At 37.1% G+C, this 21,465-nt stretch overlaps 1 protein-coding gene across 15 annotated transcripts in view; it reads left to right on the forward strand.

Moving 5' to 3' along the window:
- The window catches only part of Arhgef9 (Cdc42 guanine nucleotide exchange factor 9), a 311,302-nt gene extending 291,985 nt beyond the window's left edge, over positions 1–19,317 (forward strand). For 14 of the 15 annotated variants that reach the window (XM_048417886.3, XM_048417873.3, XM_087903201.1 and 11 more), the window contains 3 exons: positions 3,632–3,875; positions 13,111–13,179; positions 16,051–19,317. In XM_048417886.3, coding sequence (XP_048273843.1) covers positions 3,632–3,875; positions 13,111–13,179; positions 16,051–16,232 — 495 coding nt within the window. In that variant the 3' untranslated portion in view covers positions 16,233–19,317. Of the gene's footprint in view, positions 1–3,631; positions 3,876–13,110; positions 13,180–13,832; positions 13,895–16,050 lie in introns of all 15 variants that reach the window. The other variant, XM_048417883.3, reaches the window with a different exon arrangement.
- The last annotated feature ends 2,148 nt before the right edge of the window (positions 19,318–21,465 follow it).

Genomic DNA, 21,465 nt, shown 5'->3' on the forward strand with positions numbered 1-21,465 from the left:
CAGCTTTATACTCCAGATTGTAGCATCTGTCATTTGTACAAAATGTCCTATGAAGTCTTGCTAAATCCTAGGATTACCTAGTGGGATCAAGTTGAAATATCTGTGAGCTGTTTGAATTATGTAATGTCAGGGATTAGGGGAGCCCTTGCTGGAGCCACAGGCTGTGTCCGGGAGCTTGGTTTCTACCAGCTATAAAAACAGTTCTGGAGCTCTCTATGTCCCATGACTTGAGCAACTGAGAAAGGCTTGTATCCTGTTAGAAACAGCAAATTCTACTAGACAGGAAAGTTGTGATCCAAATAGTACCTATTTGGGGCATATTATCACCACACCACTTTGGAGGCATCAAGCCATATAATACAAACAGTACCACAAAGCACCTAGGACTCAGGAAGGATTTGTCTTGCTGTTTCAGAAGGCCCAAGAAACCTCAGAAACTGCCTTTCTATGGACAATCTGTGAGGGAAGCAAGTTTTCAAAAAAGACAGTGCTGAGCACAATCTAAATGAACAAACAAAACTGAATGCTGTAATTGGCATGACGGTTAAGTGCCAAATGAGTAGCATTTAAGAGCCTTCATAGGTCGTAGTTCATAGAATTTATACATAGTTCATAGAATTTATACAACGGGAGCCACAACATCTCGAATGTCTAATCAGAGAACATTTCTTTGGGGAAGGTTTTGTGACTTTGACAATGAAGGCTAGAAGGACTGAAATAGAGCTGATTGGGAAGAAAGGGATACATTATAGTGAGCCCAAGTAGATTTGTGGTTTGTATGAGTGCGTTAGCAAGTACTTTCCTACCCTAAATGCATGATAAATTTCTAGAATCAGTGGCAATGTAAATTTAAAAAAATATTGGGATTTGTCTTTTCTTTAAATTTGGCTTGCTTTTATACTTTAAGTTGCAAAAGTCGGTAAAATTTGGGGGTTTATTAAAAAAAAAAGATTTTAAAGGAGCACAAAAGCACAAGGCTGCATTTACTGGACTAGGCTGGCCTCATAGGGTTGGAGCTTTGCAGTTATTTAATATAAGGCTAACTTTTCTAATTTTATAGTTGCAATATTTGAGACTGAGAGAAGCTAAGTGACTTGCCCAAGGCAAGTTAGACATCTAGGACTCAAATTTAGATATTTGTATTTTATCCATATACTTTTCACTGCCCCATGTTGTTTCATGGTCTTTGCTACCCATTATGGTTGGACTTCTTGAGGCTGTAGATCATTCCTAATCATTTCTATCATATTCCTATACTTAGATTATCACTAATCTGATGCCTGAAAACTCATATTGACCCCTCTATCAGCCACAGAGAGAAAAAAAAATTACAGAGTTTTAACAATGCGTCATTCTAATATCTGTTCTTCTGCTAAAGACAGAATATTTCCTTGTTTCTTGGTCATACATAAATATAAACATTAAGACATTATGATTAATGTTGGTAAAGGAGTCCCATGACCAGACACATACTTAAATTTTAGGAAACTGCCAAAGGCACTTAAAATTGAAAATGATTGTGAGGCACAAGTTTGGTAGAGGGGAGAAGTAATTGTATGAAAGTTACGAACCAGGAAGTTGTGGTTGTTAATAACTTAGGACAGCCATTATGCAGTGTGCCGTCCAGATCCGCCTTTCCAGGTGTGTATATGCCATGTGATCAACTGTACAGGAGAATTCAAACCTTGCATCCATACACTCGCCTATATCATTCTCTTTTCACCTATTTCAACTTGCCTGACAGTGCTCAGTTTTTGAGCATGTATCTCACAAAATGTTCCTGAGAATTTGAAATTCCTTCATGGGAGCCACTCCATTCTTTGGGCCAGGATTAAGCTTGTGCACCTCAGACGTGGTTGAAACAGGCCCAAAATCTATTAGCCTTTTCTGTGCAACTGGCCTTTGTCTCTCCTGTGATCTTGGTTTTACACATACCCAAGAGATCTCTTGGAGCTTAATGGCAGGGGTACCCAGTTGATCAGAACCTATATGTATTCTCACTTTATTTGTAGGCATAATAATTATAGCAGCAAAAAGAACTGTGTGATGGTTATTGACTGCAAAACAGTTAAATAGTGCCTGCATTTTCAAGCCTGATGATTTTAGATTGACAAATCTGTTGAGAATAATTCAAAATCAGGTTTACAATACCTAGTATATATTTCCTCCCATGTAGCATTCTGAATATCTTACCAGAATGCAGTTGGTTAACCCCTAACCTGTCATACCACTGTGCAAATAGATATATTTTGCCTACTATGTCAGTATTGTAGTATTTAGTGTCCATAGCTGGGTAAGACTGTTAATTAATTTGCTACTGTGCTGTATAGATATTTCAAATGACACAAACTAGAATCATCCAAGAAGAGGGAAACTTAAGTGGGCAAGGCAATGTGCAAACCACTGTGAGCAATGCAATCTCTGGGCAAGTAGGCCTGGGTTGGACAAGAAAGGTAGGTGAGCAGAGCATGAGGAGCAAGCCATTCTTCCATGAGTAAGCAGCATTCTTCCATGGTCTCTCTTTAGTTTCTGCCTCCTGGTTCCTGCCTTGAGCTCCTGCCCTGGCTTTCCTTGATGATAGCCTATAAGCCAAAGAAGCCCTTTCGTCCCCATGCTCCTTTGTTTATGCTGTGCATCACAGCAATAGAAAGCAAAGTAGGGCATGTTCCTTTCCATTTCTGACTCACTTCTTCCATTTCCTCCTCTACTCTTGAATTTGCTATATGTCATTGTCATATGTCCTTAGAAGTTTGTTATTTATATATGTCTCTAAAATATATAGCATTGTTTTTATATGTTGATAGTGGAAAAATAAAAATCAGCTTACATGGAAAGTAAATGAAGTCAATGATGAACATGAGATTTAAAATGACAGTGTTTGGTGGTCTTAGCTTTACATAGAGTGGAAGGCTCAACAATACTTAATATGTCATTAAAATGCAAATAAGCAAGTAGAGAAGTAAGAGCACTATGCACAGACTTAGGATGAATGTCTCATTGGCTAGAATTAGGATTGATTCAGTTCTATATAGATAAGTAAAACAAAAAATAAAGAATACTGTATTTGATCATGAGATTCATCTGTGTTGATATATGTACGTTTTAACTCTCTCTTAGCCAAGTTTCCTGTGAGACTAACTCTTGTCCAAAAACGCTAAGTATTAAAACACTATGGTTAACTCTTTCTGTCCCAACAGTCTATGACCTTCTCACCACTGAACTTTCGCTTAAAATTTTATTCTCAGTATCCTGCTTGAGATTTTCAGCACATCCCAGTAAGCTCATTTTATGCTTCTGGTAATTATGCCAAGTTCTTGGAAGATGAAAATTCTCTTCCTGGTAGTGCTTTTGTTGCATACTGCTTTCTACTGCTTATAAGCCATTTACATTCCAGTGATTGGTGCTGGGGTTTGAAACAGTCTTTGGATGTGGGTCATCTCTTAGAGTACCTACTTAAACCAACTTGTCAGTGTCCAACTGGTCATCTCGGTGCATGTATTGAGACCATAAGATCTCCATTTACCTTTCAGAATAATGACAGTGTTTGTGTTCTATTGTAACCATGTGCCACCTCTGCTGGCATCCACTCTACCTATACTTCTGACAAAATAACCTCTTTCTTCCAACCTAGGACCTAATCCGGAGAGACATCCTATATTACAAAGGGCGCATTGACATGGATAAATATGAGGTGATTGACATTGAAGATGGCAGAGATGATGACTTTAATGTCAGCATGAAAAATGCTTTCAAGCTTCATAACAAGGAAACAGAAGAAGTTCATCTGTTCTTTGCCAAGAAACTGGAGGAGAAAATACGTTGGCTCAGAGCTTTCAGAGAAGAGAGGAAAATGGTACAGGAAGATGAAAAAATTGGTAAGTGACCTGAGAGCAGAAAGAAAAATATAATTGTGAAGAACCTTCCATAGAGGGTTACAATTGAGTTCTTCTTTCTAGAGTCAAAGGGAAGATTTTTGGCGCAAACTGACCTAAGTCACTATGGTGGTTCCTTATTATAGGTCTTTGTAAATACCAGTGGATATGGTTTATACATTGATCATGCCTAATAACTATTTCCAAATAGAAATATTATACCACAATCCAGTTCCAAGCTCAATTCTCCCACTACCACACATGTATTAGCAAGCAAACACAAAGGAGTCATGAATCCTATTCTGTAATCTCCATAAATTCACAGATCTCTCTGTCTTTAGGTGTATAAGGAGGACATGTTTAAGAAGTGATTTGTCAATGAAGATTTGGTAGAGTTATAACAATTAGATGAATAGCTTTCTTTATTTGTTTGTGTTGCCAGGAATAAATGCCAGGGCCTTGTTCATGTTAGCCAAATATGCTGCTAATTAAGGACATCCCCAACCTTCAGCCAACTTCAAAGGCAGAAAGTAGAAACAATTCTAATGAAGACCAAGGCAAGGTGTGGTAGTTTGAATGTAATTAGCCTCCATAATCTCATAAAGAGTGACACTATTAGGAGGCGTGCCCTTGTTGGAGGAAGTGTGTCACTGTGGAGGTGGGCTTTGAGGTCTCATATATGCTCAAGATACCACCCAGTGTCTCAGACATCCACTTCTTGTTGCCTTCTAATCAACATAGAGTCAGCACCATGTCTGTCTGCGTGCTGCTGTACTCTCCACCATGATGATAATGGACTGAACTTCTGAATTGTAAGCTGTCACCTCAATTAAATGTTTTCCTTTATAAGAGTTGCTGTGCTCATGTGTCTCTTCACAGCAATAGAGACCCTAACTAAGACAGAAGTGATCTGGTTTTATTCAAAACCTTAGGTTCCTTTCAAGTTACAGGTTTATTTCATTTTTATACTGGGTTCTGAGAAGGCCAAATTACATGTACACATCTTGAATTACATTCATTTTACCAGTGAAAATTGATATCTAACAGAGTTAAGCTATTTAGGCCTCCTCCATTAAGGTGGTAGTATTAGTTCTTGGGACAAAGGCATCTGAGTATTTAATTCTTGTAAAGTTACTTCATATATTAACTTACAATTGAAACAATATGCACTTAGTCATCATACTCTAGAACTATTTAAAAATAAATTAGAGAAAATACAACAATATCAAAAACTATGACCACTAATTTCATTTAGATTCAAAATACAACAACCTTTTTAGATTAAAACAGTTTATGTGGCTATGGTTTTGTGGCTATAGATTTGTAGCTTATTAAATACTACCAAATACCTTCCTCAAAGTCCTATTTCTATAATAAAATTATCAGTCAAATACAGTGCTTCATACCTATAATTGCAGTACTCGGAAGGTGAAAGCAGGACAATTCAAGTTCAAGGTCAGCCTGGGCAACATCATGAATGCCCACCTGAACTATAGTGGGAATTCATTTTTAAAAATGAAGGACCAGGGATGTTGCTCAAAAATAGAGTACTTACATAAAATGCATGACCCCAGCACTGAGGGAGAGGCAGCAAATAAGATAAATTATCCTTTCTAATTCCTAGAAAAATTTCTTGTTTTGGTTCATGTTTCATTCAAATAGAATTGTACCTTAAAATGTCTAATATTCAAGGATGCAGAAATTGCCTCTAGAAAAATATGCTTACCTGTTGAGTTCTGGCACAAAAGGGTTCTTACATCATACCATGATAGGGATGAAATGGCCCAGAGTGAAAGATAGATGGTCAGAAAGACAGGGTAATTTTTTGTCTTCCAATATCTTAAAGTCCACCTTGAAAACACACTTAGAGTTTTATTAGAGTAATTTTTTTAAACTACAATCACTGCATTGAGACATGATGTAGAATGATATTGAGATACTGGCTGTCAGGCCTATCAATGAATAGTCTGAGTTCATAGATCCTGAATTAATGAAAAGGTCTCTGCCATTCCCTGTGCCTCTAGCACCATATCTCCCATACAATGCCCTAGTAACTTGTGCCTTCAAAGATATGCTTTTAATGAAATGCTTTTGTAAATTAGTTTCTGACAGGCTTATGTCATCTTTGTTTTGTTTTTAAATATGAATTTATATGACATTTCCCCCAGCCTGATTATATTAAGTTAGAAAATTGCAGAAAATACTGAGCAACAGACAAAAAAACACAAAAGGTGAAAATCATAATAACATACAATATAATATTATAAATGTTTTGATATATTTAATTCTAGTCTTTTTTACATCTACTTAAATAAAACTGTGAGAATTCCTGACTTTTTCTCGCACCTATTTCTATAAATGCAATTTTTATATCCATTTTTAAATTCATATTATTTTATTTACATTTCTATAAACCATTTAATACTTTATGGCTGCCATGTATATTTGACATAATTTTATTGATTTGTGTGTAGATTTAATTATAAATCTTGGCGATGATAAGCATTTAAATCATAGTAGAAATATATAAAGCATTATTTGCATTTCTTCTCACTCTTGTTTTAATATTAATCATAATTTAATAAATCCTGAATAAGTGACTAATATTACTAGAATATTAATGAAAAATTTTATGAGAAATTGCATAGTTGGAATTTGTATGTTTTTTTTATAAGTGAATAAAGAACAGTGTATTGGATAATGTTGTAAGTTGAATACTTTTAACTTATTAAAAAAAACACTATTGGGAATTTTTATCTTCTCTCATACAGTACATCCTGACTGCAGCCTCCCCCTCTCTCCACTACTCCTAGTTTCTCTCCCAGATCCACTGCTCCCCAGTTTCCCTTCAGAACTTCTGGGGATATCAACTTAAGATGGCATAAAAACGTGCAATAAGACTAGGCAAAACCCCTGATATCAAGGCTGAACAAGGCAACCCAGTAGAAGGAAAAGGGTCCCAAGGGTAAGCAAAAGAGTCAGAGGCACCCCCCTTCCCACTGTTAGAAGTCCCAAAAGAACACCAAGATAACAACCATAACATACGGTTCAGTGGTAGAATCTTTTACGAGATAATGAACATTAATAATTTGGTGTGTTTCTTTTCATGCTTATTCCAAGCATTTTATCTCTTGCCTTCTCTCTTTTTTCTCCCTTCTTCCCTCCTTCTTTCCTTCCCTCCTCTGCCTCCCTCTCTCTCATACACACACAGGCACATATGTGTGCATTTACAAAAATGTGTTTTACATATTGCTTTGTAATTGGTCTTTTAAACTAAATTTTTCTTAAGTAGCTAACTAGGTATTGAACCTTCTATACTTCCTCACGTCAGTTGAACTTCAAGTAGAGAAGCATAACCAGAATTACTTTTAAAAGCTTTCTTATAAGGAATTGGCTTATGTGATTGCAAAGGTTGGACAAATAATTTCTTACATCTGAAGGGCAGGCAGTCAGGCATGGAAGGTCATGAGTAGAGACCAAGTTGTCAGGTACAAGGCAAAGTTAGCAAGAGAGAAGATCACAAGAAATGTGTTCTATAGGTGGAAATTCTTCCACCGGATACCTTAGCCTTCTTTTATAAGGCTTCTAACAGATTCAGTCAAGTCCGTTCATATTATGTAGGATACTATCCTTTATATATCTCTGATTAGGGGTTTTCATTACATCTGGAAAATTCCTTCATGACAATCCCTTTATTTGTAAGAAAAATACTACAGTCAAATTGCTACATCTATGATAGCAGCACATAACTCTCTTTTAATAACTGTATAATACTCCATATGGAGATGGGGTAACCATTCTGATGGGGTAACCATTCCCCTTTTGATAGATATTCAGAGTATGTATCCAACTATTTTATTCTTTTTTATACTTGTAATTATTATTTTATTTTTGTTTATGGGTGTTTTGTGTGCATGTATATCTGTGCACCATATACATGTCTAGAGCCTGCATAGGCCAAAAGAAGGCATCAATTCTCCAGAAACTGTAGGTAAAGACAGTTGTGAGCCACCATGTAGATGCTGGAAACCAAACCCAGGACCTCTTCAAGAGAAACTAGTGTTCTTAACTATTGAACTCTCTCTCCAAACCCTTATTTCTAGCTTTTCCCCTATGAAACATATTGCTGCAAAACGTATCTACATGTAGGTTTCATCATACAGTTTTTTACTCCTGCAGGATAAACATTCTAAAGTGAGATGAATGAACATGAGGATGCATAAACATAATGTGTATTTAGACATTATGTATCAGAAAAGTTATAAAGTCTACCCCTCAATATGATTTTGTGTTTATTTCTTCAAATCCACACCAGTACTGCATAATATTTATTTCCTTTAATTTGTTTCTTCAGTTACTAAAGTTCAGCTTTACTTATGCTGTTTATTGACAAATTATTTGTGAAATTAACACTGAATACTCTTTACCTGTTCTTATTTTTATTTTAATTTAAAAATCCTAAACTTTGTCAATCACGAATAGATTTGCAGTTGTTTATAGAGTATGGGCTACTGGTAATGAATGAAAACAAAACCTGCCGATTTTAGACTATTTATTTTTAAAGAGGAGATAGAAGAGGAAGCAAATGTATACATTTGAGCTCTATATAGGTCACGTATATGTGCATGTTTATATTTTATGGTTTTTTATAAAACATGCCTACAAAATCATATATCCCAACTTTTACATATTATGTTTTCAAAAATTAATTTAATTTGTAGGCTCGCTGTTAGTTCAGTAGTAGAACACCTGTCTAGAACACATCAGACCCTGTGTTCCATCCCTATTTCTGCAGGAAGGGGATAGAAGTGGAGGGGGACAAAAAGGAAAATATAAATTGGTATGTGCTTTATATTGAAGATAGTAAAGCCTTGTGAGTTTTCAGTTTCACATAGTTTCCTCAGTTTTATAATTTGACTTTCCAGTTTGTTTGTGGTGCTTAATTCTGTCAAAAGTAATTACTTTAGCAAACATACCTATTACTTCTTTTTGCCTCCCAAGTTTATTATGCTTAAGAAGATCCACACAACCAACACCTAATAATTTCTGAATTTTTAAAAAATATTTAGAAAGAAAATTTATCTGAAATTTCTTCTCTGAATATAGTACAAGGATTTCATTTTCATTTGGGCGAAGAGGCAATTGCCCAGCAGTCATTTACTAATTCAACTGTTTATTTCTCACAAACAAATTTCTAGTTTTGTAGACTAACTGTTCACGCATTCTTAGGTTTGTCTTAGAATTCCTATTCTTTTTCACTATTCTGGTCCTTGGCAATTCTTTGATGTGAACATCAAATAACTTTCTTCTAAATACAACAAGATACATTTAGGTTTCTGTTTGACATTCTTTAAAACTGATTAATAATTGAAAGCTTAGAATTTTTTAAGATTTATTTATTTGTTATGTATACAACATTCTGCCTCCATGTATGCCCACACACCAGAAGAGGGCACCAGGTCTCATTACAGATGGTTGTGAGCTACCATGTGGTTGCTGGGAATTGAACTCATGACCTCTGGAAGAGCAGCCAGTGCTCTTAGCCACTGAACCATCTCTCCAGCCCCGAAAGCTTAGAATTTTTATTGTTTCCTCATTTAAAAAGGATGTTGTTTTCTCTTTTAACCCAAGTCTTATTCTTACCTGCTTCAAGAACATGATATAGTGTCCATCCCATTATACTGCTTTCCCTTTTATGCACTGATTTTAATAGTTTGTACTTTGCTAGGATGTCATTCATAATATTCATAATATGTTCTGTAATTATGCTTATCTCTCCTTTTCCTTCTTGATAGTGAATATTCTTTATTTTCTAACATTTTTATTTACTCAGATATATCTTTATGAGGTACATTATAATAATTTGACACATGTGTACAGCCTGTAGTAATCAAATTAGGGCAAAGAACATTTCTATCTCTTCAAACAGTCACTTTTAAGTATTGAGGAACTGATACTTTGCTAGCCATTTTTAAAGGTATTGTGTTTTGATTTGTAGTTTTTCTACCATGCTAAATAACAGCTAGAACTAATCCTTGCATTCTGTTTTGATGCCTGTATTTTAATTTCTTACATTTTTCCCCCTACATTTGTCCTTTGAAAATATCACTTTTCAGCAAGCATTAGCTTTTTGAAGGAACTTTTGTGGATTTTTATATTTTTTATAATTTTTTTAAGAATTAATTTTAGATTTTCTATATCTATTGATTTTCTTTACATATATTCATTATATATGGTATTGTGATACAGAAGGGCATTTTCAAAAATGTGTTGTATAGTGATCATACTGCCCTTGTAACCTCTTTTCTTTCCCTTTTTTACCCAAGCCCCTCTTGTTAGTCCATTGTGTGTGTTTTGGTTAATCTAAATTTTTTAAATGAAAATATTATTTTCTGAGTAAACTTTCTTTGAGTTAAATCCTGCATTTTATATTTCTGTATAAAATGCCCAGGTTTTGAGGGGAAATGTTTATAATGTGATTTGACCTGTGGGTTCTGTATTTTTTCAGACCACTATTACTCACAGTGTGTAGTGTGAGGGCTGGCTTTTTGGGGTTTCTGTCCCGCCCAGTACCCCACAACCTACAAGACCCAAAGAAAATCACACACAGGACTCCATAAGATTATAAACTGATTAGCCCATTAGCTCTGGCTTCTTGTTAACTAATTCTTACATCTTACAGTAACCCATAATTCTTGTCTGTGTTAGCCATATGGCTTGGTACCTTTTTCAGCTGTCAGTTCACATGTTGCTTCTTCAGCGGTCTGGGCAAGAATGGTGGAGGGAGCTTCCTGCTTCCCAGAATATTCCCGTTCTCTTTGCTCCACCTCTACTTCCTGTCTGGTTTTTCCCACCTATACTTCCTGCCTGGCCAATCAGCATTTATTTAAAATATGATTGACAGAATACAGACAATTCTCCTGCACCAACATTGTTTTATATGAACTTTCTTTGGCCATGCTGGAGTTGGAACCCAGGGTGTCTCCTACTTGGTTGGCGAGTGTTTCTAAAGATGGGCTGTATACCAGCCCACAGATAAGAATTCCAGTGATAATGTTGTAACCAAGCTGCCATTTCCTCCTTAGAGTATGTAAGATTGTTTTCTTTATCCTTTAAGTTTAGGAATTTCAGCCATTAGTCAACATCTTCATGTCTGACTGAGTGCCTAGGTCGTAGAAGACCTTTTACTATCTCAACAAATATGTATGATTTTTACTTAGTAAAATTTTCTGTTGTTTGTTACTTCTACTTAACTATTTTTCTCCTTATGAAACCTTTATTTTCCAAGTATTCATTTTCTATTCTAATTCTCTTATCTTTTGAGTCGTTATTTCCTTTTCTTTATATTTTTGATTTATATAAAGTGTTTCTTCTAATTTACATAATAATTTACTTAAATATTCTTCATACTTTATTTTTAGTTTTCTCTTAACTTCTGTTCATAATTTTTGTTGCTGTACATATTCTATAATATGTATCTTTATAGCCAAGTTTTAGTTTTAATTAATTTCATTTTAATTTAGTTGCATATGTTTGTACATATTTACTAAGCACAATGGAAGTAACAAACATCATTTCTCCCTTCCCCCCAAGCACTTCCCTATACCTCTTCCTTATCTCTTTCAAATTCAAAGCCTCCATTTTCATCCTTTCTAGTCACATGCATATATGTATATTAATTTTTAATGTAATTTTTTATTGTTTCTTTGGGGATTTCACATCACACACCCCAATTCCTCTCCTTCCATATCTATCCTTCACCCATGTAACCTTCCCCACAGAAATACTAAAAAAGAAATAATAAAAGTAAAATAAAAATTAAAAATGAATAAAATACAAATAGGCATATTGATTGAAAAGCAAACAAGCCACTTTGCTTCCTCTTTCCCACCTTTCTATTGCCTCTTCATTCATCTTAGTGGTATGGGAGCTGCTGTGTATCATGCAGTTCTTACTTGCAAATATTCCTTGTGTAATATGTTGTTGGTCAGGTTCAAGGTCTGTGGATTTTGGTACACCATCAATACTGGACCTTCACCTAAACCCCTCCTTGACATCCTGCTGTTGCCCTGAGTCATGGAGATCCTTCAGCTATGGTTCTGACGGACCAGTGCCTTCACACACTCCAGCAGGCACAGATGGGGTGGATGTTAGGGAGTGCAACATTAGTGCATTGTTAGGGATGTTAGGGAGTGTGCCTGGTGTTAGCTGAGTTGGTCTGTTCAGGCCACTGGGACCAACACCCCTCAGGTGATGGGTGGGGCCAGCTCTCCCAAGTGGCGGGGGTGGGGGGCTCTCCCCTTCTGGAATCATGGGAGGTCCTCTATTCCAGAACGAGTGAGGGGTAGGGCCAACTCTGCAAGGCCCTCACACCTTTCAACACATGGTTCACATGGGTCCCTGTGCTAACATGGGCAACATACTAATATTTTTATTTCTAAACTAACACATAAAGTATTTGGTTTTACTATGGCATTTAAAATGTAATTTGTCGGTCCTTTTCTCTCAGTCTCCCACCCACCCTCCAGTCTCCCTCAGACTCTTTTACCTCCAGTAGCCTCTTTGCTGCTCTTATAAGGCATATATTCTATTACTTCATCTCTTCCTCAAAACGTTAGTTTCCCTTCTCACAGTTTCTACTCCAATTTCATGACTTATGCCTATGTACTCACATTAAAATCTAGGCTCCACATACAAGAGAGACCTCTGAATATGTGTCTTTCTGCTTTGGGGCTACCTGATTTAATGTCAGTCTCTACTGTTGCATATTTTCTGCAAGTTTTATAATTTTGTTTTACTCATCTTAATAAAAGTGCATTGTGCATATGTATCATAGTTTTGTTATGTATTCATTAGTTGATAGGCAGCTTGGCTGTTTTCACTTCCTGGATATTATGAATAGAGCAGCTATCAACATAGATGAGCACCTATCTCTGTAGTAGGATCTAGAGTCCTTTGGGTATGTGTCCAGGAATTTCAGTCTTATGATAATTCTATTTTTAATGTTTTGAGAAACCTCCATATTGATTTACTTAATACCTATAGCATGTTATGCTCCTACCAGCAGTGATGAAAGTGATGAAGAGTTCATCTTTCCCCACATCTTTGCCATCATCTTGCTTCAGGTTTTTTTTTTATATATTTGACAAATAGCTTTGGAAGGAAAGGTATACTCCCTTTACATTGCATAAAGCTGTCTGTTTTTCATAACAAAGTTCAATTTTCTTTTCTCTTGTAGGCTTTGAGATTTCTGAAAACCAGAAGAGGCAGGCTGCAATGACTGTGAGAAAAGCTTCTAAACAGAAAGGTACACTTGCCTTTGCTCCTTCAGACCCACTCCCTGTCTGTTTGAGACTAGGAAACCATAGGCTATGTGTTTGCACATTCCTTGGCTCCTTTCCATACTGAGATTCATTTGGGATAGTGTTCAGCTACCCAGGTATCTTTGACAACAGGTAATAAATGCTCATAGTGTTTTAATTCTTGGGACTAAATGGTGTGGGGTAGTCATATCCATGTCATTGGCTACATTAACAAAACAAAACGAAACCGTTGTCTTTGTTTTTACTTCAAAAGAAGAAAACTTTGTGAATAATTTAGAGAGAGGCAGGCAGCAGTGCATGTATTTAATTTATTAAATAAATACAAATATATAGGGATATGTTTTCAACTTCCTTTCAGTTGTCTAGAATTGTTGACCTAGTCAGTAGCCCCATCCTAACGTAAAGCGCCTCAAATTGAAACAAGATAGTCTCTCTCTGAGGCGTCCACTGAAATACCTTTGAAAATTTAAAATACAAGCAGAATCAACTTAAAGATGAAACAGCTTTTCTTTTCTTTTTTCATGAACCAGAACAAAACTAATGTGCTCAGTTGAGCCAAAAGAAGGAGCTACCTTCCACTTACTAGAGTGTCTACTTAGTTTTAAACTTCTTAATTTTTTTCATTTCATCCTTATAGTAACCCAAAGAAAATGGCACTAGTAGTCCCTGTTCCAGGTTAAGAAACTGAAAACATTCCAGGTAAAGTGATTTTTTAACCTAAGTCATCTTGATTCTGAGCCCACTGCTCTCTCCTCTTCATCTCAGGGTCCTGACGATGATGATACATACCTTTTGTTTGCAAGAAGAGCTCATTTTCTTGTCTCATCTCAATCACTGGCAGCTGTTTTGACTCCTGGCAGTATTTTCACTATCCTCAGGATTGGATAACCTTAACGAGACATCACTTTCCCCAGCCCTTTCCTTCTGCTCTCTCATTAGCGCTCATTAGTTCTGAAGGAATTCTAGAGACAGTGGAGGGGAAAACTGATTGAATAGCTCTAGGGCAAATATCATTAGATAAGTAATTACTTTAGTGTCCCCTCCCCATGCTATTTGTACACCACAGGATATTATCAACCATCCATTTTTCTGAGGGAAGGGTTATCTGGCTGATAGAAAGAACTTTTCACTTTCCTTTTTTTTAATTTACTTTCTGCTGTCTTGGTTTTCAGAATTTGTATATAACTTCTTGGGATTAGGTGCTAATTCCTAAACATCAATGGAATTGAGTTTATTCATACAAAAGCTGTCAGAATCGTAAACACAACCTCCATCTTCATAGGCTTTAGGACCAGTTAAAAAATCTGATCAATAATCTAGCATAACTAAAACAATCTTGAAAAATAAAAATAAAATGGAAGTAATTAATTTATCTAATTTCAACACTCATTGTATACATACATCACCTGAGGGATTACTGATAGTTTAGTGGCAAAGAAGTCTGAAATAGACCTATACACACAAGTGTGACTTATTTTTGACAAAGACGAGCAAGACAGCAAAAAGAAAAAAAAATTACAACCTTTTCAACAAATAGTGCTGAATTCGACTTCCATACACAAAATAGAACTTTGATATAAGCCCACACCTAGTATAATAATTAAGTATAAATTCACTGTGAAACTAAATATCAAACTATAAAGCCCTAAGAAAAAGTATTTGAAAAATGTTAGGATCTAAAGTAAAACAAAGGAGTTCGTAGATTTGACATCAAAAGCTTGAAACAGAAGATGGAAAATAGAACTTGATAAAATGGTACTTCCTCCCTGACGTCCCTGTATTATTTGTTGGTATGTAATGCCATGCCATTTTATTTCTGGCACTTGCCACCTTTTAAAAATGGCTCCAGAACCTAAGATGTGTCAATGGTTGACAATGCATTAACATTATAACTCCTGTCAGGGTAGTTGGATTCCTTGAAACCTCCATTAATGTGAACTTTGTGGGGTAGTTGCAAACCCCCATTGAAGCTGTGTTCTTTAAAAGGTCACAGATTCCACTTTTCTTTTATTTCTATGAATCATGGCTTCTGATGATGAATTTCCCTTCTGCTTCAACTACTAATGTCAAGTTTCTATTAAATATAGATTTGTCATTGTCAACCCAAATCAAAACACTAAATCACTTGTGTCTTAAGCATTATGGAAAGTCCTGAAGTCAGTAGTTCTTAGCTAGGTTATTTTTGACACTTTCAGGGAATTTTGGAGAGGAAGAAAACTAAAGTCTAGAAATAAAAGGTGTTTATTGGGCTCTTCAGAGGAACAAGACTTAAATTGGGGATTATGGTCTTCAAGAAAGAATCCCTAACCAAGAAGTCAACAAAAGTTGGTTCTGGTTCTTGCTTTGTTTCTAGATGACCATAAGAAGTTAGGTATAATATTTCTCTCTGGTCCTTGGTTTTCTTGTCTGTTAAATAAGTGATGATAACATTCCATATTTTTTGGTGTTACCTGATGATATGGTGAAGGATGTGTTGTTGTAGAACTAGAGATACTACTGCAAATATGATAGGGAAAGAAATAATTTGCAGCACTGGTTGATTATCCTTTACCCAAAATGCTTGGGACCAAAGTACCTCAGATTATAAAGTTTTTTGAATTTTGGAATGTTTGCATAGACATGTATTGATTGGACAGCTTTAATATGGAAATCTTTAAAGGTTCAAAATATGAAGCTGTCTGCTTGCTGGCAAGTTTTGGATTTCAGAGTATTTCAGTCTTGGGGGTTAGGGATATTCTATATGTCACCAGGTACAACTCTCAAAACTAGTAGACTGTGAGGGGTCATTGGTTACTTTGAGAACGCACCTGGTACTAAATGCATACTCTTTCCTTTTCATCCCCTATGTGCTCTAGGTGTCAACTCTGCCCGCTCAGTTCCTCCTTCTTACCCACCACCACAGGACCCGTTAAACCAGGGCCAGTACCTGGTTCCCGATGGCATCGCTCAGTCTCAAGTCTTTGAGTTCACTGAACCGAAACGCAGCCAGTCACCATTCTGGCAAAACTTCAGTAGGTTAACCCCCTTCAAAAAATAATACCTGTAGGAAGGCAGATAATTTTAAAATAAATAAAATTATATTTATAGATGGACCTTTTTTCGGAGAAGCACTGTTGAAAATTTATATATATATATGTGTGTGTGTGTGTGTGTGTATGTGTGTGTGTGTGCATGTGTGTGTGTGGCACACACACGCACACACACATAGACCTTTAAGTATACATGTGTGTGGGCATGTGTGCACATATGCATGCACATGCATGCACACATACATACATATACACACACAGAGAAGGACCAAAACCATTTTCTGTTGTTTTGGGAAATTGAAATCTGTAGTTGGTAAGAAGTACCACTGACTTCCAAACATGTGATCACTTCTTAAAATTTTTAGTTCTTAACCTTGTTCTCCTTCCCCTTTCTTTCAGAAATTGAATTTCTCTTTGTTCTTTTTCCTGTTAAGGTAACCTATTTGCTCCACTGGTTCACTGACCTGTCATTACTACCATAGAGTATTTGCATTGTTTTATTTCCCTTTCCTGATGATATTGATGCTGATAACTTTTGCATTTAATTTATGTGGTGGATTTGGAATTTCATTTCTTTTTCTGTCACTTTCCACTGAGAAGGGGAAGAGTCCCCTCTCCTGTCCCTCATGCAACCATATGCAAATGTTCCTGTAGCCCTGCAGTTATACCAACAGCCTTTTCCCAGCATCCTGTGTCCACAGTTGTGCCAGTCTAGACATGCTCTGTTGTGCCCTGTGACTTATCTGCTTGGTATTTCTATTGCTTTCACTGTTTTAGGTATTGTGGAAGGATATAAAACCAAACAGAAATTAAGGAATAGAAGAATGTAATGAGGGTAGAGAAGGTGTCTGTTGGGGGGATATTTTTTATTTAGATGATTTCTTCTGGCACTGAGGATCCCCATGTAACAGCACTGCTGAGTCATTGAATGTTTTCATCTAAGGATTATTTTGGACCCATTAGTCTCTTTTTCAAGCGCCCTTTATTATGAGCCTCCTTTTCAGCCTGTCTCTTCCCTAGGTGAAAGGTTTAGCTAAACTGGAAACAAAGAAATTGAGACTCTTCCTCCTGGGGAAGAGATTTATCTCCAGCCCCACAGCCCATTCCTAATAGGTAGGTGGCAGGTGGGACGCTCTATATAGAAGTCATTTTAGTGTTCTGGTCTTCCCTGCTTCTATTTTCAGATTCTTAAGGCATCACAGTTAGAAGCTTATGGAGGGGTTCGAGACAAAGTCTGCTTGACCAAGATCATTAGTTACCTGCAGATTAACCTGAAAAGAGTTCAAGATTGATGATAACTTCATACAGGGAAAGATGGGGGACTATCAGGGAAAGAGACAGGCTTGATTCAAGATAATATACCTGTAATTACTACCACTTAAATTATGAGAAACATTCCCAGTTGTTAGCAGATTGCATGGATAATCTCCTCTGTCTCCATTCTTGCCCTTACTCTGTCTTCCTGGTAGAGGATTGTGAGTATTGGCATAATTAAAGCCATTCTGGCACTCAATGTAGGCCTTGTTGCTGACATACTCCCATCCCAGGACAACTGAGGTAAGTGATAAAGAAGCCTAGGGCTACTTTACCTCTGCGAAATAAGATTGAGGTAGAACACTGAAGTTAATTCTTAGCAGGCCTTCCATTTTATCAGAGCTTTCCCCACAGAAATCAGAATCCCCATGAGTACAGAAGTACGTATTCTTCCTTGTCATATAGCCCTTTGTGTGGATAGAGCCTGGATAGTGAGGATAATATGACATAAAGAAGTGGGAAACCTACCCTATCCAGAATCTGCAGATTGAGTCTGTCCTGGACCTTACAGGAAGACTCCGTCATGAAGGGGCCTAAGCTTGCCAAGCAGCAGCATAGCTGTATGAGGTCTTCAGTCAATCTGGATTGGGTACCCCTTTGTGCTTCTTCACCTAGACTAAGCCCTACCCAGCTTGAGACTCTTTCCCCTATGGAAAACAAGTTACAAATTGATGAAGCTTCCATTTAAGTCAGATTTAACAGTTATCAAGGCTAGCTAGCAGGAGACCAGGGCTCGGGACTGGTCAGACATTGGACTGCACATGACAGAGCTACTTAAGCCCCATGGCAAGAAATCTGGTATCTATCACCTAGATGACAATGTTTTCCCTTGGCAAACAGAAATAGGTTTCACTCCTGTGCAGGCCTCCTCCCTTAGTGTACCTTTTTTTCCTACTTTCTGCCCGCCCTCACTAGGTTTGGCCTTGGCAACTTTCTCCAGGGATTGGAGGCACACCACGAGGGGTAGCTTTGAAATGTTGCTAGATGTATAGTATCTTTTGGCCAGACCCTGACATTCTCTTGCCCCTTAAGAGTCTAACAGTCAAGGCTACGGGATCAGGGGTATCACCTCTCATCATCCTGTTTCTCTATCCAGTCCACTGGCCTTGCAATATGTAGTAACTTGTGAAGGCACTAGTAATTCAGCTCTCCTTTGATTTGAATGCCCCACCCTACCCCCACACTTGTGGCTCAAAGTAGATCAGTGGCCAGTAGCCCAAAGGGAAACCCGTAAATCACCTGGACTCAATATTTAAGCCTGTTGTATCCCCATAGCCTTGTTATCCCCCCAATTTCTATAATTCTCCTATTTCTGCATGGTCCTGTATTCCCCTTTCCTCAACACAATGAGGCCTGAATTTTCTTTCCAAAAGGGTTTTGCCAGTTTGTTCTATGAGTTCTACTGCAGGGAGGTCCTAATACAGAAATACAATTTTTCTCTCCTTCTCTCATCCTCTTTCTATGTGTATATCTTTAATTGATCTATTAAGGACAGCAACAAGAGAGTTCTAACAATTCTAGTATGAAGCCAACTAGTGCTATTTTAGTGCTTGGGGGTGGGCGGGCTGGGTGAATAGATGGGCACCAGTGACTTTGACTACCCCTGCTGCTCTGCATTCGCCAGCTGATTCTTTTCTTCTGTTATCTGACTGTTTGACCCTGTCAAACAAGTGTCAAAATTGTGTATTTGGAAATGTTTAATAACAACAAAAAAAGATGTTGTAATGACATAAAGCCTTATGAAAATATTTATGGAGTTCAATAAAAGAAGTAAAAAGACGTTCAGGCACAGCTGTGCCATTTGTGTGTGTCTGTGTTGTGTGGTGTGTATGTGTGTGTCTGTGTTGTGTGGTGTGTATGTGTGTGGACAATTGCAAAATAAAGGCAATTTGTGTGGTGTGAGGTTACTTGCTTCAACTATTGTGAGTTGCTTATGCTGCTATTTCATTTTCCAAGCATTCCATGGGCTGTTGGGAAACATTTTCTATCATTTCTGGAAGAGCAGAAGACAAGGACAGAGATCAAACCTGTAGCCATGAGCACTTAAAATGTTTTATAGCTAGGACTGTCTTTTATTTTATCTGGTACTTTCTTAAAACCTAAGGAACCATTCCTAATGTTGTTCATTTTCCTTGTATCTGCAGTTTTAATATCCATCCTGGGTATTTGTGGCAGCTTCAACTTTTCATTTTTAATGTAGCCAAGAGCTGTAACACTTAGAAATCTCCTACTCCAGATTTATTCTTAACACTTGTGAGCATATCTCCTTAAAAGTAGACTTTCTTTAGTTGTCTTTGAGTGGGTAGAGGGATCTCACTATTTCCTTTATTATTTATTGCCTGTGTGTACATATACTTTGTTTCCTACTAGGCCTGCACATAACATGTATTGTTGCCTTTCAGTGTCCACATGAGTAAGAATGTCTCACAGCCTTGCTCCAGAATGATAGGACACGTAAGTTAGTAAGATTTTTATTTACCAAAAGACTCTAGGCAGTTTCTCAAAAATATCTCAAGCTTGAACTCTATTCGTGCAGGCCTTGGAAGTGACCTCCTACACTGAAATATTTTTAAAGTGATAATTCAAAAATTTGTTTTCTAACTTTTGCTTTTGTCCATATATTTCCTTTATCCCCTTCTACTGGCACTACCCTGTCCCTTTTACCTGGGTCCTTCAACTCTGTCTATCCAAATCACCAAGATTTTGCCATTCCTTTTTCTATATTACTAATTCCCAGCTTCCCCGGATTCCAGGATTAAATTGTAATTACTTTTGACAGAGTAATTGGGCAATATCTGGTTTCAGTCTTCCTAGACTACCTTCTAGGAGCTTTAGAAGTGGGAAGACAAATGACAATGAGTTTATTGACTGCATTTGACAGGGAAAGACCGAGGCTAAAAGTGACGGGCTAGGACTATGTACCCTCTGAAATTTCCTTGCTTATCGTCTATCTCCACCTCCCCGGAAACTGATTTAAGAGTCTTTTGTCTTAAGTTTTTGGTGGCTCAAGGGAAGGCAAGAATGTGGAATAAATTGATATCAACAAGTAAATGAATATTATTCTGTGCAGTTATTAGTAGACCCATCTCTTATATTTTTCATCACGACCACGTAAAACAAACAAAACCATTCACAGTTTGCAGATTGTTTTTGTCTCCAGAACCAAGAACTAGTGGGCAGAGAACCAAGGTCTCCAGGGTGGACTTTGCTTTTCTTCAGTCACTGTTTCAATTAAGTCACCGCTTTGCTTCTTAGCCCACTGGCTTTTGGGCCATTAGGGCTTTCCTTATTCATATTCACCTACCCCGTGGCTCCCAGAGACATCTTCCTGACAAGGCTGTGGTACTTTTGAGGTAGATCTTGCTTGTCCAAGATTGTATTTGCCAATTCCAATGTACAAAATGAGACTATCCTGTGTTGTGCCCCTCAAAGCCCTATCAACCGCAGAATAATATTTCTGCCTGGCTCAATTTATTTATAACACAATTGATCAGATTTAAGAAGCAAACTGTTCTAGTTGTATATCATACTTATCTCTTCTGACCTTCTCAAGTGGACTATTAGCATCATATAGATAATGGTGTCTCATCTATGTATAAGAAAGCAGGAAGAGGAATTGGCATAGAGTGGTCCCTTGTCTTCAGATGCTACTGCCACTTTTACTCTACTCCAAAAATTAGAGACATCCAAAAATGTGTCATTTAAGGTAAGTTCCTGTCCCAGGCTACATCTATCCCTGCAATAGCTATGGATCTCTCCAGTCCTGTCAGATAGTTGCACTATAGTCAATCCACATATCCTAAGTAGGCATTCTGGGACATGGGTTGGTAAGCTGCAATAAGGATATTAAAAAGATGTTAAAGTAACTGAAATATCTCAATCCCACAAATCATCCAGGGCTTAATGTTGATATATAAGGATGTACTA

The sequence above is a fragment of the Myodes glareolus genome, chromosome X (genome assembly GCF_982192425.1).
Source record: "Myodes glareolus chromosome X, mMyoGla1.1, whole genome shotgun sequence".
Taxonomy (NCBI): domain Eukaryota; kingdom Metazoa; phylum Chordata; class Mammalia; order Rodentia; family Cricetidae; genus Myodes; species Myodes glareolus.